General features: G+C 38.7%; 1 protein-coding gene across 1 annotated transcript in view; it reads left to right on the top strand.

Annotated features, from left to right (window-relative positions):
* The window catches only part of LOC127029013 (NAD kinase 2, mitochondrial-like), a 33,844-nt gene extending 12,837 nt beyond the window's left edge, over nt 1-21,007 (top strand). The window contains exons 2-12 of the mRNA XM_050914683.1: nt 3,283-3,371; nt 3,729-3,817; nt 5,355-5,436; nt 8,089-8,172; nt 10,562-10,698; nt 11,768-11,846; nt 14,165-14,308; nt 16,543-16,598; nt 16,682-16,735; nt 17,203-17,326; nt 20,839-21,007. Of these exons, the coding sequence (XP_050770640.1) occupies nt 3,283-3,371; nt 3,729-3,817; nt 5,355-5,436; nt 8,089-8,172; nt 10,562-10,698; nt 11,768-11,846; nt 14,165-14,308; nt 16,543-16,598; nt 16,682-16,735; nt 17,203-17,326; nt 20,839-20,977 (1,077 nt within the window). The 3' untranslated portion in view covers nt 20,978-21,007. The remainder of the gene's footprint in view (nt 1-3,282; nt 3,372-3,728; nt 3,818-5,354; nt 5,437-8,088; nt 8,173-10,561; nt 10,699-11,767; nt 11,847-14,164; nt 14,309-16,542; nt 16,599-16,681; nt 16,736-17,202; nt 17,327-20,838) is intronic.
* The last annotated feature ends 6,981 nt before the right edge of the window (nt 21,008-27,988 follow it).

Below are 27,988 nucleotides of genomic sequence, written 5' to 3'. Positions count from 1 at the left end.
CAAAATGCATCTGAAAAGTTCCTGTTAATCTTAGTGTACTGGGATAAGATGTAGAAGGTGCTTGATTCACAACTTTTCTCTGGACAACATTCACAACTTTCTGTTTTGTGAGAGCGTACTATTTTATCCTAATGCTTAGGTTAGCAAATGTTAGTAAAACTTGGCTATGGCTTTTCTTTTCCCCATTCTCTAAATCAAGGATCATAATCCATGTATGTAGACAATAGCAGGTATTTGGATATTGCTTGGCTGTGTTGCTTTTGTATTTGTTGCTATAAGCCACGTCCTAATTGTGCAATGTTGTTACTTGGGGGCCAGCATTACTCTAGAACAACAGTCCCACAGTTCAAACCGAGTGGTGTGAGATTTGCCAAAGATGAGAGTTAAGACTCCAAAAGGAAGGCAGTCAAGCAAATGTCTCTTGCCTAAATGACTGTTAAAGGAGCTCTGTGAAAAATTATTCTTTCATTAAAAAAGATCAGGCTGAAAGATAAGAGCTTTTTTTTTTTTTTGGGACATTCAGTCTAGTCCTTTTCTCCTTCAGGTTCATAAGGAAAAATAACTCCATCATAGAGCACATTCTGCTCATCTGAGTGTGTTTTCCAATGCAAGCTCTTCTGGAAGTCTGCTTTGTAGTGCATCTCTGCTGTGAGGTTTAAGGACACTACTGAAGCTATGCCTGAATGTATTTTTGGCCAGTTTGTCCCTGTTTTCATGTGCTAATGCACTTTTAGCTAGAATAGCTCTCGTTTATATTCATGTATCTTATTTTACAATCTTGCATGCTGTTGAGGTCAGATTAATAGGCCTATAGTTGTACTTGTTTCTTCCCACTCTCTGAATACTTCTGCTTTTGTGTACTTCTGCTGATGCCACCCTTAGCTGATTATCCTTGTGCTCTGATGTGACATTTCCTGTGTGTTCCACCCTTACTCTCTATGGGAATAAAGAACAGCTTTTTCTTGTTCTGGTGGCCTCAGCAAGTAGGACTTGGCAAACGTCGTATTTCCTGTGTGTTTACAGACCTATAGTCGATAACTTCTATTCATCAGTACTTTTCAGTTTCCTTTGCTCTCTTTCCAGATAACCACTGGAAGAAATTATTTAACCTGCAGTGCAGGGCTCCAGAGCTATGTGAGGGGTCATGTGTAGGTTTTTACAACTTCAACACTAAGAAATTCTAAGCGTACTCCAGTTTAAAGATCATGAGCTCTGTAGGAATAGCATTTTATTTTCCAGCCTATGTCTAAAAAGTCAGTCTTCAGTCTGGCAATTTCTGGAAGAATATTGCTGTCTAAGTTTAAATGTTTAGTGGTTTACAATATACTCCTTGTACTGTACTGGTAGGCATCTTAACATTCTTTGTAATTTTTTAGTTTTTCTGTGTTAGTATGGATAAGTTTTACAGGAGTATATACTACTGCCCCATGACGTTTAGTTTAGGATTTTTTCAATTTTATGAGGCTTTCTTCAGATTCATGGGCCAAAACATATCTGCTTATTCCATGGAAGGAAGTGACCTTTCATGAAAAGGTTAGTGGTAAAATGAAGTACAAGGATTACTTTGGATGATAACTTTTTCCTGTAAAATGTCAGAGCTCTATTTTACGTCATTTAAGTCTTCATGAGGATTTTAAAAAATAAAACCTAAAGAAACCACCTTATACAAAGTTACTTAATAGATGTTATCAGGTGTTTGGTATAACTCCATTTTTCTTCAGGTAGACTTGATACTCAGATCAAATTGCTACTCTGTACTACTTGAAATGCCAAATAAACTCAACACTGGTCTGTCATAATAGCTTTCTTTTCATGTTTTAGCCAAGAATTTCAATACTTAGTATAAAGATATCTGTTCTGTAAGACATTCTGTGCTCTCAAACACTAAAATTACAACTGCAGTTGTAATTGCCTCAGCTTTTATGTACTCAGCTATTTGAACATTTAACAATGTCGACTAAGTGAGGTGAAGAATGAATGCATACAGATGGTGACTGAATTACTTGTACAGAAATCTGTTGCAAAAAAAATCTAATCTTCAGCCAGAAGTCTTACCTGCCTGCTCATTTGAGTCTATCTGTATGAACTGCAAAATGTTTCCATGGTCTAAAGAGTGTGTCAAGATTAAGTATTTAATTTCTCCAGCTTCCAGGAAGAATGATGCTAGAATGCAACTGCTAAATACTGTTTGTCTTGTTATTGATATGAATTTGTTTGAAAAATCTGGTCTGTAATCCAGGGGCCAATATCAAAGGCAGTAGGTGGGTTGTCCTTAAGCTTTTTTTGATGTAGGGGAAACGTCACCTTTGTCACCACTTGGCAGTCTTCCATTTTAGCTGAAATACAATCTGAAGGTTAATGCTCTAGGTATTTCAAAGATGCCCGTTTTCTTAATTATTATTCCTGTTGCTTTTTCTGTTGGCCTCTTTCTCTATAGCACAATGTTTATAACTCTTCAGGTAATTAGGTAACTGTCTGGGTGCTTTTAGCACATGACAGAGGAGTATAGTTAGTATAACTATTTTATGTAGATTTACCTAGAGTTTAAATTACTTAGCAAATTCAGGGAAAGCAAAGTGTCTGAAGTGGCATAGAAGTCAGTGTAGCATACTTGTTTGCATATTTTTGTAGAGCCCTTAAAAGGTCTGTGACTCTTGGCTGCTGTGGCCATGTAACTAGTTTAAAGAACTAGTGAATGTAAGCTGACTGGTATGTATATAGAGATGTAACTAATGGAATGCTTATAAAAGCATGTGTCTCTACTGAGATAAAATATGTGCTTTTTTTATAGCTTCTTGTCCTGGGTTTGGCTGGGATAGAGTTAATTTTCACAAGAAGCTGGGAGGGGGCACAGCCGGGACAGCTGACCCGAACTAGCCATATTCAATACCATATGATGTCATGTTCAGTATGTAAACTGGGGGAGCTGGCTGGGGGGAAGGAGGGGATCGTGACTCGGGAAGGGGCTGAGCATAGTGTTCTGGGTGGTGAGCAATTGCATTGTGCATCACTCACTTTATACATTCTTTTATTAGTATTATTGTTGTTGTTACTACTTCTCTCCTTGTGTTGTCCTATTAAACTGTCCTTATATCAACCCATGAGGTTTTACCTTTTTCTTTTGATTCTCCTCCCCATTCCATGGGGGGGGGAGGAGTGAGCGAGCGAGCAGCCACGTAGTGCTTAGTTGCTGGCTGGGCTTAAACCATGACACTTCTATTTGTATTACTTGAGCACTTATTGTAGTGATTAACTACTACAAAATCAATTTGTGTCTTACAGCTTGCCTTGAAGGGATCTAACTATGCTGGTCTACTGGAGCGGCATTGCATTCATACAAAAAATGTGGAACATGTTGTAGACAGTTTACGGTAAGAATATATGGGTGTTGAGAATTTAAGAAACAGTGCAGATATCCATGGATTGTGTAAAACAATGAAAGAAAACTTTGTTACAAGCCCTAATAAAGTAGGAATACTGAAAACAAGGTGATGCAGATGAACAGTCATTCCTGAAACAATTGTAATATGAGCTAGCTCAGTTCAGTTAACTAACACAGTGCATTATCGTCTTGAAAACAAGTGAAAAAGATGTAAAGGATTTGTGAGGGTCAAATGCTTGTAAACCAAATACCACTGTAATTACTCCTTAATTCCATGTCAGTTTTTCAGAAGGATGTGACAAGGAACAATATAGGACACATTCAGGCTTTTTCCTGCAATTTATAGGAACGAGAGGATAGAAGTTCGTCTTGTTAAACGTCAAGACTATAATGAAGAGACAGTTCGGTGGGCAGATGCTGTTATATCAGCAGGAGGTATGACTTTATGGAAGGGAAGTATTTGTTTCAGTATGTTTTCATAGATACATTTTAAAAAAAAAAAATTGCAGTGTGTGAAGCACCTGGAGGTATGCATGTTTTGAAAACAAATTGCTGATCTAATTGTCAGAAAATATGACAAAATACAATGGTTGTGACCATCCTCTCTTCCTCTAGTATCTAAAGTTGTAGCACTAAGAAGTGCATGCCAGTGCATGGCCACTTTGGAAAAGTTTAGTATTACTTCATGTAAAACAGTATAAACTGTGGCATCTACTATAGTTTTCAACTAAAGAGGATAAAATGCTTGCTATCATGTGGTTATACATAGCCCTAAACCCTACTCTCTGGTTTTAGGTATGAGAGTGGAGACTAACATGCTACCTTTTCCCTTGCCCAAACTGTCTGTCTTGCTTTCACACTTAATTCCAGTTACTGGAGTATCTAGTTGGATGGTACAGGTAAAAGTATGCAACTTCTGAGCAGCCTGTGTGACTGCTTAGAGCTTTTTAAATGAACCAATAGAGCAACTAACTGGACTGATTCTTTTTAACATTGGATTGCAGCAGTTCATTCAGTCTTACTTTTGTGATTTGCTGCAAATACTGCAGTGTGTTGCTAGACTCTAACTTAATGTTCAATCATCTGTGGCAGTTAGACTTGACCACTGGTCTGCTTTGCCCTTAGCTACTGGTTACCACTCAGAATGGGTAGAAAGGGATATGTGTTCATTCCTGAAACATCCTAATATACTCCTGTAGACTTCAAAGAACTCCTCTAAGTTGGAGATTAAAGTGAGGTGGGAATGTTTCCTCTGCCAGTTTGGCTGTGGCAACGTCTGTCATGGTTATGAGGCAAGCAACTGGGAAGTGGTACATCATCAACAGTTTTCAGAGCTTATATCTTGGTGCAAAGACTGATTCAGATTATAGTTGTCCTTCTGTTTAACAGACAGGAAAGAATATCAATATCTGAAGAAACCGGTGGCACTTAAAGATTTCTACTTCAACAGTTTTATCCGAGGCTTCTTTTCCATGCCTATTTGGGACCAAATAAGACCTTTAAATTGTGCCTTCTAGGAGAACAACTGAGATGGAACTAAAGTCATTGTTTTCATGGGATTCACAGTAAAATTTGGTGTTGTTTCCTGTCTCTTGTGGCTTTGATTAGTGATACTTTCTAAATTTATTTTCTTAAAGAATTTTTCTTACTAGCTCATAAACATACAGGAACTTCCATAAATCTCTCTTCAAACTTGCTTCTGCCAAATTCAGTTGCCTGGGTGTGTATAGCTGTCAGATAAATAATACTTTTTCCAATCACATTTGTTATCTTGAATTCAGTTGTCACTACTCTGCTTTAAAAGGTGTCAGTAGTTTTTTGATCCCATTTTATTTTTGTGCAGCTTACCTGATTGGTTGTTGATACAAAAGCATGTAATGGTAATGCTGCAGTACATGTGAGACTATTTTGTTTGGGATACTAGAATGTGAAGTGAAACTAACTTCTAACTTTCGTTTTGCTTTTTCTGTAGGTGATGGTACAATGTTGCTGGCAGCCAGTAAGGTCTTTGATAAATTTAAACCAGTTATTGGAGTAAATACTGATCCTGAAAGGTAAAAACACATTTGGGAAAGCAATGCTTTATTTAATATCAGGCACAAATATGCATCTGTTTTCATGATGTACGTGGCATGCCTGTGGCATTTGGCAGCATAAATGTCTGTGTTAGTGGATTGTGGATATCAAGTGAACCTGTTGTTTTATTAGAAAAGTTTCCATAATGAGTTATCCTGTCTCATCTGAGAGGACATTAAGTAATATTGGATAAGCATGACTCTGTTAAACTACCACAGCTGTTTTCACACACCAATGTAACAGCACTTGGAGTGCCACAACTCTAAGAGCCAATAAATCAACATTGTGACTAGTGACTATTAAACTAATATAATGAATGCTTATAACAAATTCGTTTTAACACACTCTGATCAGATCTGTTGTTATCTCAATCCTTCGCACCCCACGTTGGGTGCCAAAAAGGACTGTCATGGTTTAACCCCAGCCAGCAACTAAGCACCACGCAGCCGCTTGCTCGCTCCTCCCCCCTCCTAGTGGGATGGGGAGGAGGATCAGGAAAAAAAAAAGGTAAAACTTCATGGGTTGAGATAAGGACAGTTTAATAACTAAAATAAAATATTATAATAATAAAATATAATAACTGTAATAAAAAGGAATATAACAAAAAAAAAGAGAAATAAAACCCAAGAAAAGACAAGTGATGCACAATGCAATTGCTCACCACCTGCTGACCGATGCCCGAGCAGCAATCTGCCCCTCCTGGCCAACTCCCCCCTATTTATATACTGGGCATGATGTTCTATGGTATGGAATATCCCTGTGGCTAGTTCGGGTCAGCTGTCCTGGCTATGCTCCCTCCCAGCTTCTTGCACACCTGCTTGCTGGCAGAGCATGGGAAACTGAAAAGTCCTTGGCTTAAGATAAGCGCTACTTAGCAACAACTAAAACATCAGAGTGTTATCAACATCATTCTCACACTAAATCCAAAACACAGCACTGTACCAGCTACTAGGAAGAAAATTAACTCTGTCCCAGCCGAAACCAAGACAGCTAGTTAACTTGTATTACTAACCAGAAGCTTGATGCTAGAGATGGCAGTATAAAACAGTGACAGGAAAAGGGACTTAAAGCAACTAACAGTGTGGTGCTTGAACATTCAGAAACTTCGTTTCTTTATGAAGAAGGTGAATCCTATTGGAAATCTGATAGGGCCTCAAATGAAGTTTGTTCTGATTTCTTCATGTAAACCATGCCATACCTCAGAGGATGCTGCCTCCTCAGCTGATTAATGGCATTTAGTTGTCCTCTTATAAACACACAAGTTGCATCCACCTAGCCATAAGATTGATTTGGGCAGGTGGATGCAGTGTATTAGTACTGCCTGGTTGGTATAACCTTCAAATGGATGGCAAGTAAAACTCAGAATTTGCTAAGACTCTGTCTGCTGAGATTTCCAGATTTAGATTTTTGCTTCTGATATTACCAGTTAATTTAATCTTAGTAGATAAGTGGTGGCCAAAAAGTTTTAATTCTTTCCATACCTTATTCCTCTTCCAAAACTTTTCAAATGCTGTGAATAGATATTCTACAGTACTGGTTTTGGCTGGGGTAGAGTTAAATTTCTTCATAGTAGCTTGTATGGGGCTATGTTTTGGATTTGTGCTGAAAATAGTTTTGATAACACACTGATGTTTTAGTTACTGCTGAACAGTGCTTACACAGTGTCAAGGCCTTTCCTGCTCCTCACACTGCCCTGCCAGCGAGTAGGCTGGGGATGCACAAGAAGTTGGGAGGGGACACAGTTGGGACAGCTGACCCCAACTGACCAAAGGGATAATCCCATACCATATGATGTCATGCTCAGCAATAAAACTGGGGGTGGAGGTTGGCAGGGGGGCTGCTGCTCAGGGACTGGCTGGCATTGGTCGGTTGGTGGTGAGCAATTGTTTTCATTTGCATCACTTGTCTTTCTCTTAGGTTTTATTTTTCTCTTTTTTTTTTCCCCTTACAATTTTTTTTTTTTTTAAAATGTCTGTTTAATTATTAAACTGTTTTTATCTCAACCCACGAGTTTTCTCACTTTTTCCCTTCTGATTCTCCCCCCATTCCACTGGGGCAAGTGAGCGAGCAGCTGTGTGGCGCTTAGTTGCTGGCCAGGGTTAAACCAGGACAAATATCAAGCCTGAATAGCAGGGTTCAAATAACAAAGTGCCTTCAAGTTATCAAATATCACTCATGAAAGGGGAACAATGTTTAGTCTTCTGGCTTTGACATGAGATTCTTTTGATCTTAGGCATGTTACTTACCTGTCTTGTATCACTAACTTGTGTGTAAATTGAGGAAATATTCTTTCTAACTTGCAAGGTTTATTAAGCTTGAATTCCTTGCCTAGAACTATAGTGACACGAACTATATTAGTACCTACGTATTCCTGCAGGATTGCTAGCTGAACAGCCAGTTTTTAGAGGAAATGTGGGAGAAAGATTCTGATGTCTCACATACATACACCTCAGGAGCTGAGAGGCGTATTGTTGCTGATGTGTTATGTATGTAAGAATAGTATAGGTTCATAAAGGTCAAAGTCTAGCTTTGCTTTATGTAACAGAAAGAGCTGCTTTTTTTTTTTTTTTTTAAAGGGACCAAATCTTGATAGTTATACTGTCATTTTCATTGTCCTTTTTTGCTTCCAGATCAGAGGGTCACTTATGCTTGCCTGTGAGATATACGCAATCGTTTCCTGAAGCACTACAGAAGCTTTATCGTGGTGAGTTCAGGTAGGATTCACTGATCATTGGTTTTAAAAAAACATATTACGATTGGAAAATACTTAATGATGTGCAGTTCCTAAGGAGCAGATGATGCTTAGTAAAATCTTAATGCCTCAAACCGTGAATTCTGTGTAGATGCTTACAGTGTTGAAAAATGGGTTTGTAGTTGAGAGTGGGATTGGAATACAAAGGATAAAATTGACTACCAATTCCAGCAAAAAGACTTTTGGTATGACCTTCAATAATTGATTTTCTTTTCTGACTTAGCAAATACATAAATGAGGAACTGTGTTCTTGTAAAGGATGTATTGGTTTATGTATTTTAACACTTGAAAGCACTTGTGATGGGCCATACTAATAGAAGCTAATGAAGCCTATGCAGTTAGGAAATGGTCAGTGTGATGCATCTGGGGTTTTGGTGATTACGGTAGAGTGGCTTAAATTTTGTTACCAGATTAACGTTAGGCAAAGCTTTTCTTTATGCTGAAGGTAGCTTGATGTTTTCAATACTAGATATTCTTAAAATAGAAGAATTTCCCTTGAATTGAGAAGGAAGCAATTTGAATTTTAAAGGACAGACTAGGAAAGAGGTTTTTTTCAAAAATTCTTAAAAAGATACATTGTTCTGTGGTGTATTAACATTCCAGGATACTTTTATGATGGCAAACCATCAAACAGAAATAAGTCATTCACATGAAAATATATTGCAATTGTTTTTTTGTTTATACTTCTGGGTTATTTAATTTGTAGCTTGAAGTGTAACTGTATTTGTGCCATAGAAAAGTTCTAGAATGAGGTGAATACAGTCATCAGGATTGATTATAAATAACTGAAGGGGTTTCAATAGGTATTACTAAATGAAAAGGTACCTTCAAATCAAATATTCTGAGACCTAGAAAACAGAATATTTTAACTCTCCATCATGCTAAGTTGTTTAGGTAAAGCTGGTAGTGCTGATGCACGTAACCTCCCTTGATACTCTAGCCACTTCTAATGTTTTGTTGGATGTTATGTTATATTGTTGTTGCTGACACTCCTGTTGTTGCTCATTATGGAGCTGGAGCCTCACCAGAGTGAAACAGAAAGGATCTTCCTAGTTATTGTTTCAGAATAATAAGAACTGATGTTCCTAAGCAAGGACCTGAATGGGTGTTTGACTTGGCAGTTCTCAGATTTATTTGGGCCTAAGGAAACTTTAAAAAGGATGGATAAGTAGATCAGTCTGTCTGAAAGAGCTTTTGGTAGCTCGGAGTTACATAAGGATGGTGAGGTGCCAGAGACTGGAAAAGGAGGATTGTCTTTTCTCCTTGTCCTTATCCTTGAAGTGTGCGTCAGCCACTTTAGTGCAACAATCTGTGTAAGCACTTACCTCGTCCCATGAAACAACCAACATCATTGATTTATAAAGGACAAACTATATCAGACTACCCACGTTTCTTTTTTTTTGATGGTAAACAGTGTAACAGGATCTCAGAATAGGGGTACAATAGGGATACAGTCCCATTTTCTAATTTTATAGGGGTTTTGACATGAGTATTGTAAGGAAGCTAGTGACAATGAGGGAAAACTAGTAATGTATTCATATAATGTGTAAGTCTTCCTTGCTGTAATTTCAGGAAACATGTAAGCTGGTTATTGTCACCTGGATATCAACAGTGTGAACTGGGAAAAGATGTGCTCAAAACACTTCCTTGTGATTTGCTTTCTTAATCAAAACTATTATTACTATTTTTTAAAAATAATATCTAAATTGTAAGAAGAAAAAGGAATTGATATCTTCTCTAGGAAAAAATCAAGAAATCTGAATGATGTAACAGCTTAAGGAAGAATGCCTTTTATATCCTTCTCTTTCTTAATTTGAACTCCTCTTAAGCATCCTAAAGTTTCTAGGCCAGGAGAGATTCTTAAAATGAGAGGATACTTGTGGCCCTAATGTATAAAGAGGTGGTTAGAGTTGCTTTTCTGGATGTCTGCAAATTACAAACAAAAGATGGTAAAAATACAGCATGTATTGCTGTATAAATTCCTGAGAGCTTGTTGTTCTCAAACTCATTACATCAGTCATGAATTCATAAGTTAGGATCACATGCCTAAAAAGATGGGTTGTTATGTATAATGTAATGTTTGTAGACTACTTTTGGCCAGTGTCCTCTTACTTTACTCATATAAAAAAGCGTTAGGTAGCAAATTGGTAAGCGTAAAGTATTTTACATTTTAGTATGATTAACTTTCTAAATTTAGAAGTGATAGCAGAAGCTATAAAACTTGAAATGTGACTTCAAATATATTTAACTTTTAATCTTAAGATGCTCTGCTTTGAGAGTGAAGACTCTCTGATCCTATCTAATTCTGTAACAAATATTTCAGCTACTGATACCAACTTCTTTCTCCTAAGGTGGCAGTGGCGACAAAGAATCCGACTGTATCTTGAAGGAACTGGTATTAACCCTACCCCTGTAGACTTACATGAACAGCAGCTAAGCCAAGAGCAACACAACAGGGCTCACATAAATGAAAGATTCCAGGATCAAAGTAGGTTAAAATCTGTGACAAGAATAATCACTTTGTTGTGATAACTTGGAATAGGAGATAAAGATTTGTAAGAGTTGAAGTATTTGAAGTCTGGTTGCTATATTTGAGAGGCAGGGAGAGATGGTTCTTGTTAGCTGAAGACCCAGACTAAGTTGGGTTTTTTTGTGGTTTGGTTTTTTTGGGGGGTTTTTTTTGGTTGGTTTTTTGGTTTTGGTTTTTTTTTTTTTTTTTTTTAGAAGGGAGTATTTTTAGTTTATATGTGTTTATTCTGGACTGTACACTTAGAACTAGTTTTCAGTATTAACAGTTAATTTAGAGATGTTTTTAAATAGTATTATCTGCTGGCAAAATACCTGAACTCTTTTAAAATGGTATATCTTAGGGTTACTATAGACACTTTGGGTTACCATGTGAACAATTTACCATGCGTTTAGCTGCTCCACACTAAAAGCGTGTGTGCGTGTTCTTAACTTGTGCTAAATTTGAGGTAGGTTACCTCACAATTGAAAAAGCTGTCACAGACTGCCTGCAAGCAAATGAGAAATTAGAAGTTAGAATCTCTTCCTGGGTAATTTCTTGGTCATCAGACACCTTCAACTGTTTTCTTTATGATGGATTGAAGATGCACAGTTCTATCCTAAACCTGTGTCTAGCCCTGCATTTCCTCAGTGAGAAGTCCTTAGTCAACACGAACAATTTGTTAATCCCCCTTAATTACCCTGTGGTATGAAGTTTAATTCTTTGAACTTTATCAGAAATGTCTGTTAAGTCACTGTCAGTGAATTTAACTAGGTTAGAGTGACAGAAGAGAAGACTTCAATCTGTCTGGTTGCCCACGAGTTTTTGGGGAAAGCAATGTTTGAAAATAAGTGTCATTGCCTTATTGACCTTGGTTCAAATACTTGTAGTCTCCAGTAAGGGGAAAAAGTGAGTCCTTGAAGAAGATGGAGCACTAGGTCTAGAATGCAAACCCAGGCAGCAGAGTGTGTCCTCCAATGAGTTGTGAATTGTTTTTGAAAATTTGGGTTTTAGAGCTATGATTTATAACTGTTATATTCAATATCTGCAGGATCTGACATTTCTGGTCCACATCTTTTACCAGTGAGAGCACTCAATGAAGTCTTCATTGGGGAATCTCTTTCATCCAGGTATATTTAATTGTTTGTTGTTGCAGCAAGGCACAACTGACTTAATTTCTTTTTATGACATTGCAATGGGCAATCAGTGATGGGATGTCTTTGCTGTCAAATTTCTGTTCTAGTCCATGAATATATAACACTGATTGTATTGTTGCTGATTACAAAGTGTATATTCAGAGATTTAAGTGCAGTGATGTTAATTTCTGGTTGTCCACCTTCCTGTCTGGCCTTTCCATCTTTCATTATTCCTGGCTGCTTGCTTTCTTCTTTGTTGTTTTATTCCTTTCCTGGCTAGTTCTTACATAATCAAATACCTTCAATTACTATCTTTACAGTGGATTGAAGATTTAAATATCCTTACTTAAACTGTCTCCTCTCCTGCATATCTTCTTAAATATCTTTTCATAAGCTTTTAGCATGACCAAACTGAAATCCTAGTAACTTCTTTCCCTGCCTTTCTGTCCTTAGAGGCAAAGGTATCAGCCTGCCTTTGGCTGATGAAGCTTTGTTATTGTGGGAAAATGTCCAACACTTATTTCTTCTTTTTAAGAAACCAGTTTGTATCAAATCCTGGTACTGCATTATCTGGGATACCTTTGACTGTCCTTTCTGTCCTGAAGATCAATGCATTTCTGCTAGCCAAACTATAACAAGAAGGATGTGGGAAAGGAGTTAAAACATGATCCTTAGTCAGGACTTGGCCAAACTTTTACTTGTATCTTATATCCCTTTTCCCTTTATTCTGTATCTATCTTTCTTTTTTTTTAAACTTTAGGGTGTAACGTAGTCTTGTGTTTGTACAGTGCCTGGGACACTGTGATTGCTGCTGGAAACAGTATAAATGTTCCATGAGTGCTTTATCTTCCACCTGGACTGCAACCTCAGACTGGCAGAAGGAATTAGTCTGAGATACAAATTTTGCTCTCTACTAAATCAAACCTAATTTTATCAAGTTTCTAAAAAGTTTCTTTAACATACAGTGATAGAGGAACACAGAACTGCTTTCCAACACTTTACAATAGCCCTCTACTTCTGAATTTCACAAATACATTGTGGTCTTTGGTTCCAGTATATTTGAGAAGCATTGGGGAACACAGTGCCTGTAGGAACAAATCTCTAGTAATAAATTTTGTGTTAATAGGACCTTACTCTTGAAGACTTAAATAATGATGTCACACAGATGACCCTTCTGTAAGGTTCAAATACACATCTGCTGTATATTAAGACAAAATGACTCTAGGTGCTTCTTCTAAGGGCTTATTCTGCATGTCAATTAAGAAAACAAGGAATTGAAGGAAAAAAACCTTTCATACCTAGCTTGCAAAAATTCTTAAACTGAATCAAGCTGTGCATCTGTGTTCTTAACATGCTTCCAGTTCTTTAATCTTCCCATCTTCTCAAGAGTGAGTACACACAATGCTCTTAGTTACTAAGAGTCTAAACCGTTTGACACCAAATATTCAAGAGGTGTATTCTTAGTCGATCCAGACTGAAATGTTCATCACCTAAAACAGCTCAGTAAGCTCCTTTTACTAAAAAGGGTGAAACTCAGTCATGCTGAACACAGTGAATGTGGTGTTTCTCTAAGAGGGTATCTATTAATCTGAAGACTATATCGTACTGTTTGGATTAGGCACTATGAACATCAACAACTTTGGTTCATAAATATACACCTGGATGTTATGAAGCTTATGGAGAGAGATGGGTTGCCATAGGCCTAACATTAGGAATCCCCTGATATATGAATAATACCATGCAGAATGATGATTGTGCCCCAAGACTTACTACATTTGAGTTTTAGGAAGAATTTTCCCTGGAGAGAAACTTAAGCCTGCTGAGTGTTGTAAAACTGTTTGTGAAGAATCACAGTGGATTTTTAATTACCGAAGTGATAAAGAATTCAGCTTGAAGCCATGCTATTACTTACTGACATTGAAATTCCTTACCTCTTAGCATTCCCTGATGTAATTTTGAGACCCAGTCACAGCATAAACACAGTTTATGTGATAGTTCAACAATTATGCAAGGAAGGTAATGTATTTGTAGTTTCATTTATAAGTCTAGCAAACCCTGCTTGTATACAAAGCTATTCCCATATGAGTTCTTTGTGCGGCATTTAATTCGTAAAAGTAGCTGCAGAAAAACTGCCTAAAAGTTCATGCTGCAAATCACTTTTGTCCATTATAAAAACTGCTATAAAACAGTGAATCAAAAGTGGCTGCCAAACTGGAAACACTGTACAAAGCCTGTGAAATTGTCATCCAGATTTGAAGCTAGCCCCTCAAAATGTTTGTGCCTGATAAGGCTGTGTGTTCTGTCTTATTCAGGGAGAACTTTAAGTCCTGCAAACCCAGTTTTAAATTCTCGCTTCATAGGGCCTCCTATTATGAGGTATCAGTTGATGATGGTCCTTGGGAAAAACAGAAGAGTTCAGGGCTTAATGTGTGTACTGGAACAGGATCAAAAGCATGGTAAGTACATGTTGCTGCTTTGATATAAAATATTGTTTCAGATAAGCAAAATAGGTCCATCTAGCATTTTGTCCGTACTGAGACTCTCTTGAGCTATGGGTAAGACAGTGCATGTCAGTTATGTCCAAATATTCTCACTGTCAGTATGGTTCAAAGCTGTCTCAGGTGTATGAGAAGAGCAGAGCACCCCTCACTTGTAGGTATGGAAAGAAGAGTTGAAAGGATGAGGAGCTGAGGCATTGAGACAGAAGTTTACCTTAGGTGTAATTTTGGTGAAAGAGTTGCATGTCCCACATGGAGATGAATGGTTGGAGGTGGTGAGGGAAAGAGACTCTTCTCTGTCTGACTTGCAGAGCATATTGGGGTGTGGGGGTGGTGGTGTCTGAACTACTCTTGTTGGCTAAAATTAAAATGTTTAGATGAAGTAGCTCGGAAAACTCATAAAAATCTATGCTCTAAGAAGAACTGGGAAAACATGTACTTGGAAACAGTATCAAGTGTTCTCTAGCACATCTACTGTCCGTTCTCCTTCCAAGCCTCTTTCAAACAATTGAAAGGGCACAGTCTCTTTGCCAAAATATTCCCCTTAAACAAAGACGGGCATATCTAAGCAGAGCTGTGCTTAATCAAAGGGGTAAATTTTCTTAACTTCAGTTTACACAAGCTGCAGTACTGCATGTAAGTCTAATCAATTTAGTTGTGAGATGTGTACAGTGAGAGCCTCTTTCATTTGGAAATCTGGCTGTGCTTATAGTTTAAAGTTGTACAACAGGCCCTGGATTTATGTGGCAAGCTAAGATGAACTAAACCCGAAGCTTTTAAGGAAATTAAAAAATGAATATTCATGCTGTAGCCATGGTTACTGGGTTTTACTCTTTGTAATTCAGAATTTTGTATTCAGTCAGCATAACTTGGTCCTGGAGGCTGCCAAGGATGAAATTGGCAGACTGCTAGGGGAACTTTCCTAGTGTTTAGTACCTTGGGAATGTACAGTCTTAGTTCAAAGCTGTTCTTATGCATTTCATTTGATTATACATTCTGTACTGAGCAATCCCAGAACCAGGGACCAAATTCCAGGATTGCCCATCTTCATTGCTGTAATCAGTGTGTACTGCTGGACTTTTCTAAACTGAGGCCAAGCCTCAGTGGGGTGATCTTCCTTAGCCTGTGGTTTAGGGGCTCTCCTGGGATTTCAGACCTCCTCAGCCTGAGATGCATTTAAATGTCCAATTGCTTCCTTCAGCTGTCAAAACTTGCATAAAAGGATATGTAGTTGAGAGAGAATGATTTCAGACTGTGCATCTCCATTTCTCCCAAGCATCTGCTCAGGCTTGCAGGTAAGCAACGAGTGTAAGAGGAAGAGCTTTGAACAACCACTCTCAGCAGCTCTGTAGTCTGTTAGATGTATAGTGGATGTCTGTTGCAGTCTGAGGTATTTTACTGCCACAACAGAAGTGCTGGGCTGAGGATTGTAAGCTCTACTGAGACCTGGGCAAATGAGATGTTCACAGTACTGCTGCACGGAGGCTGTGATTAGTACCTAATCCATTTTGATCCTGGGTACAGGAGGGAGACTTTTATTGGAGTTTAGACTTGGTTCAGACTGAGGCTTTATGCTGACTTGTCATGCATTCAAATGTGGCAAATGCAAAAGTGTCTGATCTAACTGTTCCTTTTCTATATACACCAATTCTTGTGAGATTCAAGCCCACGCCTTATGGTATGGACAGAGGCGCATAATATTTGTAAAGAAGTGTTGGGTCCCATAAATTAGAACTAACAGAAGGAATTAATTAGCAAGAGGTGGATAGAAGGGATAAGAACGCACACAATCTGTGGAACTGTCATGTTTCAGTTTTTCTAATGCAGACTTAAATCACCAGTTATTGGGGTTTTAAGGCAGGAGGATTATTGATAAGGAGACTATACCCTGTGTATCTTGCTTTTCTTTCCTGAAGACTTTACTTAATGGATTAAGGTTTACAAAACCACAGGTAGATGTCAAATCAAGAGTTACTTTAAGGTTTTTTTGGTTTTTTTTTGAAGAGACTGATGTCAGCTCACAGTTAATAGCATTCTTTTTTTTTTTTTTCTTCTTCTTCCTGTTATGGAACCTGGTTCTTCATCTGTATGCAAGATTTTTTTGTTTGTTTGTTTTGGGGTTTTGGTGTGTTTTTTTTTTTTCCTCCCAAATTGTATTGCTTAGCAAACAAGACTTCTACTTCTCTGTCTAGGTCCTATAATATTAACAAGGTAGCAAATCAAGCTGTTGAAGAGATCCTTAAGATTGGTGAGTGAACAGTGTGGCACTACTGGCTAAGTTTATATAAAGATACTCCTATCTAATTGGGGCTTTTTCTCTTGGCTCAACAGCTAAAAAGCATGGAAGCTTGAATATGCCACTGAACATGGAACTAGTACAAAAAGGTTAGTGAAAAAGGCAAGATTTCTTTAAGGTATCGTAACTTTGACCAGTTCATTTTAACAGTACTCTCATACTCAGCGCTGCTTTCAGTATTTTAGTGCTCTTGCAATATTAGTCTTTCTTACAACCATTATTTAGTAGGCACATTTGGTGAAAAATGTCTGACTCAATATGAAAGCACTTATTTAGATTTTCATATGTATAGATCTTCAGGAGAATTTCAGTTCTCCTAAGATTTGAAACACTTAGTACTTAATCACATGAAGAGAGCTGTTGAGTGTTAGTCATGCAATAGAACTGAAAGGAATCGTCTGTAAAATTAAATCATTTTGAAGGCGAAGGCTATCAAACATCTGGCAAGACTCAATATTCCCTCTCGGTAGGGAAGCTGCTCTTTTCTGGAGGAATGTGTGTTTCTGAGTAACTAATTTTCTCTGGAAAAACTAATGGCTGATTTCTCTATTTACAGTAACAAATGATTTCAATGACTCCTTGCTCTACAGTCTAGAAGAACCAAAGATGTTTTTCAGTATTCGAGAACCTATTGTAAACAGAGTTTTCTCAAGTAGTCGGCAGTGTGGTTTCTCTTCAAAGTAAGTGTTGGCTGCAGCAGTCAGCTGCAGAGTTATTTCATTCTGTGTATTTGTCGAAGTATGAGTAATTGTCCTGGTTTTGGCTGGGACAGAGTTAACTCTCTTCTTAGTAGCTGGTACAGTGCTGGGTTTTGGATTTAGTGTGAGAATAATGTTGATAACACTCTGATGTTTTAGTTGTTGCTAAGTAGCGCTTATCTTAAGCCAAGGACTTTTCAGTTTCCCATGCTCTGCCAGCAAGCAGGTGTGCAAGAAGCTGGGAGGGAGCATAGCTGGGGCAGCTGACCCGAACTAGCCAAAGGGGTATTCCATACCATGGAACATCATGCCCAGTATATAAACAGGGGGGAGTTGGCCAGGAGGCACGGATCGTGGCTCTGGCATCGGTCAGCGGGTGGTGAGCAATTGCATTGTGCATCACTGGTTTCTTTTCTTGTTTCTTTTTTTTTGTTGTATTCTTTTTCATTACAATTATTATTATTCTTAGTTAGTAGTGTATTTTTATTTTTTCTTTAGTTATTAAACTGTTCTTATCTCAACCCACGAGTTTTACTTTTTTTTCCTTTCCTCCTCCCCACCCCACTGGGACGGGGGAGGGGGAAGCGGCTGCATGGTGCTTAGTTGTTGGCTGGGATTAAACTGCAACAGTAATCCAGGAGTTTCACTTGAAGTGTTTCAACATCAGTTTGTGTTTTGAGGGGCTTTTGAGTATTGTTCTCATAAGAACAGGAAGAAAATGTTTCCAAGTTGGGTTATGCCTTTTTAATGTTTGATCCATGCACAATCTTACAGAATAAAATAATCTCACTGTTCCCAGTTTTGGGTGTGTGCCATTTCCCCAAGTATGAGAAACAGGCATTGACAAACTGGAGTGAATTTAGGAAAGGGCCACTGAGATGATTAGGGGGCCAAAACACATGGTGTATAAGGGAGAGACTCAAAGGGTGCTTTTGTTTAGCCTGGAGGAGACAAGACTAAGCAGGGAGAATCCGGTTGCTGTCTTCAGCTACATAATGGATGGTTACAGAGGAGGCTGAGTTAAACTCTTTTCAGAGCAGAATATGAAGCAACAGCCATGATTTTATAGGATGTAAGATTCTGATAAAAATAAAAGGAAAAAATTTTTCATAGTAAGGATGGTCAGGCAGTAGAATAGGTTACCCAGAGATTGTGCTATCACTGTCCTTGTAGATATTCAAAATTTGACTGGGCAAGGCCCTAAGCAACCTAATCTGTCTTTCAAGTAAGGCCTGCTTTGAGTGGAAGGAGACTCAAATTCCACTCCTTTTGAGCCACATCAGTGTTACAAAAACATCTTATGACCTGGTAATAAAGGACATCTCTGTCTACTGGGGCTAAATATTGTGATATTAGAGGCCTACTGTGTATGAGTCATGTCTCTAAATGTTTACTGCTTCTTAGTCATTTTGATCTGGGAGGTCTCAAGGGTGAGAAAATCTTAAGAGATTGTAAAAGGAGAGGCTAAAATAGGAGCAAATAATTGCATCTTCATCCATGGGTTCTCCAGGACTAAGTCTTGTCTTATTTGGAGTCCTCAGCATGGGATATACTGTAAAAACTATACTGGAGCAACAAATGTCTGCATACTTATGAGGGATATCTGCCCATTTTTCCTTTTTGAAGTAGAATTTGCTGCCTGTCACAGTTGATCTTTAGCTCTTGATACTAGAGATCTCCCCTCTGTTGTTATTTATCTTTTTTGACATAGTAGCTGCCCAGAGTGAGATGGAGTGGAGCATGCCTCCACGTTCTTCTGCAGTGTCCAGACTTGACTGTGTTTTAGTGATCACAGACCAATTAAGCTTTGACACTATGGCCATGCTTCCCAGCTTTCCATATTTATGAAAGATGTGTCTTCATGAAAATTTAAGTCACTGGATAATTGCTGATTAAATTTTGGAGATCAGAAGATTGTCTAGACCAAGGCCTAAGTCAGGAACAATCAAGCACATCCATGTGAGACTGCAGTCTTGCAGCTGCTCTGGCATCACTACTAGTTCCCATCTAGCAATATGAAAAAAGTTTGGAGAACTCTTTATTAAATAGTGTTTTCACTTTCTACATATTTGAAAGGATAAATCCCAATGGTTGAGTTAATTTTCCTTTTAAAGGTAAGTGAAGAATATGGTTAGTAGCTTTATCCTGTCTTGTCCAGCTGTAGAAGAGCTGCCTTAAGTTTTATAAGCTTAAATTTATTAGCTTAAAGATATAGTAGTCAAACTCTAATATTGACAGTAATATTGTCGTGGTTTAACCCCAGCCAGCAACTAAGCACCACGCAGCCGCTTCCCCCTTCCCCCTCCCAGTGGGGTGAGGAGGAGGAAAGAGGGGAAAAAAAAAAAGTAAAACTCGTGGGTTGAGATAAGAACAGTTTAATAACTAAAGTAAAATATAATACTAACAATAGTAATAATGAAATACAATAATAATAATAGTAATGAAAAGGAATATAACAAAAAGGAGGGGGAGGAAGGGAAAAAACAAACAAACAACAACAAAAGAAAAAAACCACCAGTGATGCACAATGCAATTGCTCACCACCCGCTGACCGATGCCCAGTTAGTTCCCGAGCAGCGATCCGCCCTCCCAGTTAACTCCCCCCAGTTTATATACTGGGCATGATGTCATATGGTATGGAATAGCTCTTTGGCCAGTTTGGGTCAGCTGGCCTGATGGTGTCCCCTCCCAGCTTCTTGTGCCCTCCAGCCTTCTTGCTGGCTGGGCATGAGAAGCTGAGAAATCCTTGACTTAGTATAAACACTACTTAGCAACAACTGAAAACATCAGTGTGTTATCAACATTCTTTTCCTACTAAATCCAAAACACAGCACTATACCAGCTACTAGGAAGAAAATTAACTCTGTCCTAGCCGAAACCAGGACAAATATGCTGCCATATCTGTTCATGATGTTGCCTGGCAAGCATTCTGACCTTCAGCTTTGTGTTTGAAGTGACTTTCCCTTCTCTCTGTGAATGATTAATGTAACAAAATAGACTATATTAATATCCAAATTATTTGAATCTCAAGCATTGCTAGTTGAGACTGCATGTTCCACTTAACATGAAGACCATACACTAGAATTGTAAATTAATATAAAACTTTTCTGTGAAAGATTAAGCAAATCACTATTAAATGGGATAATCAGTAGCTTGCTGAAAAAAAAATACACCTAAACTGCAGCTTTCAATATCAAGTGTTATGTTACAGGCTGTTCTCAGACTCTTGGAGTAATAGTCTCCATTTGAACAGGTCCTTAAGTTCTCTCTGGACTCTTTGCTATGTCTGTACAAAGTACTCATAGGTTGGGGGATTCTAGTGCTTAGTACTATGCTAAATTCTTCTCTAAGCATGCTCCTGTGTGATTAAGCATTTACTGACCCACACAAAGGAATGTCCAAGAACCAGTCTCATTGTTCAGATAAGTGCTTGTGTGAAATACCTAATTTTTTTAAGCTATTTTGTGAAAACTTATTTTTTGGGTTTTTTGCAGAGTCTGCGTCCGTTCCCGTTGTTGGGATGCATGTATGGTTGTAGATGGAGGAACATCTTTTGAGTTCAATGATGGGGCAATAGCTTCAATAATGATTGATATAGAGGATGCACTGTGCACTGTTCTGCTGGAAGAATGAAGGACCCTAGTGTATTCTGCTGAAACAATTCTGGATCCAGAGAGGGAACTCCTGGAGATAGACAGCACATAACAGTGCTGCATTAAGTTGGAAGTTGGCTTTTTTGGATGCAAGAGCATTTGGAGGAAGCTTGAGATGCTTTTCATTCCTTCGGTTGGGGAAATCTTAGCCTGATATTTAAGCTCTTTTTGCATCTGGTGTAAAGGAAATATATCTGAAGTCTTACCTCAACATTTTTAACCTGTAAGGCAAACATGAAAACATCTTTTTAAACACAGGTAGATGGGTTCAAGTATTAAGTCAGTAGCATTAAATATTCAGATGTACAGTTTTTTAGTTTCATCAGTCCCAGACTTACTAAACACCTTCATACATTTCTATAAAAGTTGACTGTCAATCTAGTGATTTGATGCAAGGATATACAGATTTTGGTAAATCCCGATGTTGACATAATAGAAATGGAAATACAAACCTTTTGTATGTGTAGTGGGTTGACCCTGGCTAGATGCCAGGTGCCCACCAAAGCCGCTCTATCACTCCCCCTCCTCAACTGGACAGGGGAGAAAATAAAACGAAAGACTTGTGGGTCGAGATAAGGACAGGGAGATCACTCACCAATTACCGTCACAGGCAAAACAGACTCGACTTGGGGGAAAAAATTAGTTTAATTTATTGCTAGTCAAATTAGAGCAGGATAATGAGAAATAAAAACAAATCTTAAAACACCTTCCCCCCACCCCTCCCTTCTTCCCAGGCTTGACTTTACTCCTTATTTTCGCTACCTCCTCCCCCCGAGCGGTGCAGGGGGACGGGGAATGGGGGTTTGGGTCAGTTCATCACTCGTTGTCTCTGCTGCTCCTTCCTCCTCAGGGGGAGGACTCCTCACACTCTTCCCCTGCTCCAGCGTGGGGTCCCTCCCACGGGAGACAGTCCTCCACAAACTTCTCCAACATGAGTCCTTCCCATGGGCTACAGTTCTTCACGAACTGCTCCAGCATGGGTCCCATCCACGGGGTGCAGTCCTTCAGGAGCAAACTGCTCCAGCGTGGGTCCCCCACGGGGTCACAAGTCCTGCCAGCAAACCTGCTTCAGCATGGGCTCCTCTCCACAGGTCTGCAGGTCCTGCCAGGAGCCTGCTCCAGCGTGGGCTTCCCACGGGCTCCCAGCCTCCTTCAGGCACATCCACCTGCTCTGGCATGGGGTCCTCCACAGGCTGCAGGTGGATATCTGCTCCACCGTGGACCTCCATGGGCTGCAGGGGAACAGCCTGCCTCACCATGGTCTTCACCATGGTCTGCAGGGGAATCTCTCTGCTCCGGTGCCTGGAGCACCTCCTCCCCCTCCGCAGACACCAAGGTCAGGGAAGAAGGAGTTGTTTCTCTCGCATCTTCTCACTCTGCTCTCTCTCTGGCTGCAACTGCAACTCCCCTGTAACTTCTTTTGCCTTTCTTAAATATGTTATCACGGAGGCGCTACCACTGTTGCTGATTGGCTCGGCCTTGGCCAGCGGCGGGTCTGTCTTAGAACCCGCTAGCATTAACTTTATTGGACATAGGGGAAGCTTCTAGCAACTTCTCACAGAAGCCACCCCTATAGCCCCCCCGCTACCAAAACCTTGCCACGCAAATCTAATACAGTATGCTTTTCAAAAATTTTACAACTCTGTAGTTTCATACAACTTGTGATGTGCTTTTTTTTTTTTTTTTCTCTTCCAGTATTTTTTTCTACTTTGTAGATTTACATCAAAAGTAAAGTCTGGTTTAATTTCTAGAAGCTCTTTTCACATCTTGAATGAGGTAGCTCTTTACCTTTTCTCTTTGGATAGAGAGGGACTTGAAACCCAAGGGTTTTCTTGAGCCCTTTAATAGGAATATACAAACTATAGAAAACATGTTGAAGTAAGATATACTCCTTCACTGAATGGATTAGCTGGCTAGCAGGTGTTCAGTCACGGTAGCATATGCAGGTGGCTATCACTAAGAAAGATATTTGGCCTTAAGTTGAATGGTTTGGAGTTTTAGGTTCTGAGTTCCTTTATAACTGAAGAATGGGATGTGCTGGGTGCTAGTTAGTAGTTGGAGCTCAAGTTAATACCTATGTGTCTCCCAGTTTTCCAAGTATGAGTTTAACTTCTCCAGAAAGTTTAATTTTCCAATCCTGTGCTGAATTCTACTGATATTTAATTGGCAACAAGTTAATTTTAATTTTATATGTCTCTGATTATGTGTTGCAAGTTGATAATGGAAAAAAGCTCTTATAGAAGAGGAAGTGACTTTTTAGATAATGTTTTAGAGAAACTGTGAACTTTGACTGCCTTTGAAAGTTTGTGCTGATTAATGCATAGATGAGAGGGCAGAATTTGACAAAATGAAGACTACTACAGCAGGAACTCTTCTGCTACATGACTTGAAACAAATGGGTTTTGTCTTGTCTACTACAGATCTTTTTCCAAAAGTGAGTTTTCCTCAAACTATTTTTGAGTGAAGAGACTTCTGTAACAAATATTCTCAGGTCTAATGGGAATGTTCTCCAGTGTGGCCAATCTGTATTTATTGCCAATCACAAAATGTAAACTGATCTTTATAGGTAGAAGTAGTGTATAAAGGGTTTTTTTGCTGATACTACTACTTTATTACTACTTACTACTTTAGTTTTTGTATTCACTCTGAAACAGAATTTGGAGGAAATGGATTTGACTGGACCATTCAATTCTAGGAAAATGTGATACTGATAGAGCTTTCTGAATAAGCTATCACTGTTTGTGTACATTTCACCTTTTAAGTGTGCTGCAGATTGAGTTATTTATAGTATCTGCTTGAGTCATCTGGATCGCAGACCAGAAAGGGAAAATCAAAGTAGCCAAATATTCTTTTAAAACTTGGTAAGTGTCCTGGTTTCAGCTGGGATAGAGTTAACTTTCTTCCTAGTGGCTGGTGTATAGTGTTGTGTTTTGGATTTAGTGTGAGAATACTGTTGATAACACTCTGATGTTTTAGTTGTTGCTAAGTAGCGCTTATCTTAAGCCAAGGACTTTTCAGTTTCCCATGCTCTGCCAGCAAGCAGGTGTGCAAGAAGCTGGGAGGGAGCATAGCTGGGGCAGCTGACCCGAACTAGCCAAAGGGATATTCCATACCATGGAACATCATGCCCAGTATATAAACAGGGGGGAGTTGGCCAGGAGGGGTGGATCGCTACTCAGGCATTGGTCAGCGGGTGGTGAGCATTGTGCATCACTTGTCTTTCTTGGGTTTTATCTCTCTCTCTTTTTGTTATCTTCCTTTTACTATTATTATTATTATATTTTATTTTATTTCAATTATTAAACTGTTCTTATCTCAACCCATGAGTTTTACTTTTTCTTTTCAATTCTTGTCCCCATCCCACCGGGGCGGGGGGGGGGGGGAGGGGTGAGGGAGCGGCTGCATGGTGCTTAGTTGCTGGCTGGGGCTAAACCATGACAGTAAGTTCAGGAACTATCAGAGTAAAGCTCTCAATGTCTAAAATAATCTGCAAAACTGGCCTAAAGGTAAAGATACAAAAGACTAATCTTTCTTTAGAAAGTTGACTGCACAGAGACTAGGGTGTTTTAGTTATTCCTAATCCATCTATAACCAGTTAAGGATGGTTTATGTGCCTCTGTCTAGTACACTAGTCAATATGCTGTTAAGATTAAAAAAAAAAAAAAACCCCAAAAAAACCAAACCACCCCACCAATGCCAGTAGCACTAATTTATGACTTCCTAGGACTTTACCACTGTGTTAGATCAGAGGTTTAGGTATTGAAAGTGTCCTTGAATTACCTGCATAGACAAATTTATGGCAGAAACTCTGTCCCCTACTTATTTAGATGCGTTTGTGTGCTGTAATGTTTTAATGGAGACTGATTAGTCTGATCAGGGTGCATACTTAAAGATGCCTGTCATTCCTTATTCTGAATGCTGAGACTTTTTAGTCATTAGGCATTTTAGTCATTAGGCAATGTTTTCAAGCCCTATAGAGCCAAAGTATGATCTGGCTTAGGGCTTAGTAAGAGATTTCACAGTTAAATTCCAACTGTTACTTAGGAAAATGGAAACCTGACCTACTCCTGAGTGGCCTCTACTGGTTTTGTGTCTGTATTTAACTGCACTTCTGTTGAAGCATTTACTGGTGAATGCTTGATTTAAATAACTAGGATGATTCAGAGATCTATAATAGATAAACAGTAAGCAGCTACCTTTTTTAATTAAAGAATTGTAGAATCCTTTTTAAGGATCCTTCATTACAAAGGATTGCAGTACAGACAACTTACCTGGTAGACAGTGTTCTGTGACAGGACTGAGTATTGGTTTAACACTGATTTAATCTGCCTGGACTGGCACTGAACTCTACCTCTTCTACCTGCTGAATCAAATCCATGGTCTCTTCATTTAGTGCCAGTTCACAATTCTGTGTTCTGCTAAACTAGACCTGTCATTCTTTGGTTTTTTTTTAAAAAAAGTGGTGTTTATACATTATGTAATAAAAATTAAAAACTTAATAGATACACGAAGCTGTCTTGTGCCTTATTTCAACTTTCAAAAATGTTTCATGTGCTCAGCTTCCTCTTGCTTGCTATGCAGTTTGTTTTAAATAATGGTTTCTAAGCCTTCGTGCTTTCTTTCCATAGGTAAAATACAGAGACTTATCTATGTGGCGGTTTTTGGTATGGATTGCTTGGAGCTACCAACTAACTTTTTCAGTTAGGAAAAGGTCAGTGCTGCACCTCACCCAGAGGACTTCCATTATGCGTCTGCTACAGCTGCCTTCATAACAAATCTGCAATAGAAATGTTTGTCCTCTTCCAACACTGAACCTGGTATTTAAAAAAAAAAAAGTTCAGGACTATTCCTTCTAGCTAAAGCCATATTACTATCCCAATTTTGTACAGGGTTTTAAAGCAGTCTGAATGCTACATGTATTGGTGATACCCTGTCCTTTAAACCACCATTGTTTAGACACTCCTTTTTTTTTTTTTTTTTTTTTTTTTTTTTTTAAACCCATGACACAAAGTTGGTGGCAAGTCAGGGAAAGTGTTCTCCCATCCATCAGTTATTTTGTCCAATAGAGCAATTCCTTAGATCTTTATTAAATGCAAGAAAAGTTGTATGGGGTTACATTGTGTATAGGGAGAAGAAGAATTTACAATAGTGCTGTGCTGCAAAGATTTACTTGTTTCTTGAAGTAATTTAAGGCATAAACCTAAGGCTGCAAACTGAAGCAGTAGACTATCCAGTATCCTCCAACCTCCCATCCTTTCTCCACTCCAGTTTTCACAAGGTAGGTTGCCCATTAACCCCTTTGTAAGGGGCACAAGCTGATTAGTGATTTAAGTGTTACTTACACCCTGTTAAATTTAATTAATCCTATGAGGATTCTATTGTCCTATGAGGAGCGGCTAAGGACTCTGGGTTTGTCTAGCTTGGAGAAAAGGAGGCTGAGGGGTGACCTCATTGCTCTCTACAGCTTCCTGAGGAGGGGAAGTGGAGAGGGAGGTGCTGATCTCTTCTCCCTGGTATCCAGTGACAGGATGCGTGGGAATGGTTCAAAGCTGTGCCGGGGGAGGTTTAGACTGGACATTAGGAAGCATTTCTTTACCGAGAGGGTGGTCAAACACTGGAACAGGCTTCCTAGAGAGGCGGTCGATGCCCCAAGCCTGTCGGTGTTTAAGAGGCATTTGGACAATGCCCTTAACAACATGCTTTAACTTTTGGTCAGCCCTGAAGTGTTCAGGCAGTTGGACTAGATGATCCTTGTAGGTCCCTTCCAACTGAACTATTCTAAAAAAAAAAAAAAAAAAAAAAAAAAAAAGCTTAGAACAGATTGACAAGATAATGCTGTATTTGCTCTAGTATAGAAAACCAAGTTAAATATCAACTTCTAATACTCATACAATCTTTCCACAGTAACTAATCTGTTCTATACTACCAAATATTTATTCCTGAGCTCTTTTCTTCAAATTGAGATGGGAAAACACTACACCTATGCAACAGCCCTACAGTAATGCTGTAGCATAACCTTAAACATCCATGAATAAATTCACCACTTCCTTACTGCAAGCACATTCATGCCCTACCTATGCTTATGCAGGAGGACACTGATGATGACTTTAAAAAAAAAAAAACAAACCAAACCAACACTAACCACTGCAGTCTAGTGTTACAGATTAAAGTAGTAAAATTATACTAAAATGATACTAAACATAAGCTATTATAAAATAGCACCAAAGGATCTATTCCTTTCATTGCTCTTATGCTGCAGTCCCAGGTTTTGTTGTTGGTCTGAGATCTAGAACCATTTGAGCCCTCTTCCTGCAAGACTTCTGCCAATTTACTAGTTGCAGTTGAAAGATCTTATTCTTTAAAGAAAGAGAACTTTTGTAAGAAGTTTTATCTGAGATCATATTCAAACTCCCAGAAGCTACATTAATGTTCTGTAACATTTAATCAGAAAACCTAGCAGCATAACATGAAACAATTGATAACCAGCATCTACTTTTACACATGCTTATTCTGAATGGGCTTTTCAGCCTATATTTTGCTAATAATAAAGAATGCTAAAAATAGATGTTACCTTTGTGGCCTGGTAAAGAAAAACTTCTTACTTGTACAGTATTGAGCTCTATACAAAAGCAGCTAAGAGAGAGCTCCCTTTTCCTGTTCACTGTTTTCAGGTTTGGTGAATTCAGATTCAGTCCTCTGCCCCTCTCACAAACAGTGGGTAACTTCTCATCTTACTATACATCTTGTTCAATTAAGGATTTGAATAAGTTTAATACCATTATTTGTTTTTGAGTTCTGCAAACTCAGACCAAGACAATTCCTTAATAAGCCTTATTAAGACATCTAGCACCTCTGCAAGCTGCTTCAGGAGTTATAGAGCTGGAAGAGTTAACTAAAAAGCATCTTTAGAACACCTTAGAGCAACAAAAGCTGCATCAGAACCTGCAACAGTTGCCAGAGGCTGATATTGTTTAATTATAGTGATTGTTTC

Source organism: Gymnogyps californianus, unplaced genomic scaffold (genome assembly GCF_018139145.2).
Source record: "Gymnogyps californianus isolate 813 unplaced genomic scaffold, ASM1813914v2 HiC_scaffold_61, whole genome shotgun sequence".
In the NCBI taxonomy this organism is placed as follows: domain Eukaryota; kingdom Metazoa; phylum Chordata; class Aves; order Accipitriformes; family Cathartidae; genus Gymnogyps; species Gymnogyps californianus.
Note: the sequence above shows the minus strand (reverse complement) of the source record. Positions and strands in the feature narration are given on the sequence as shown.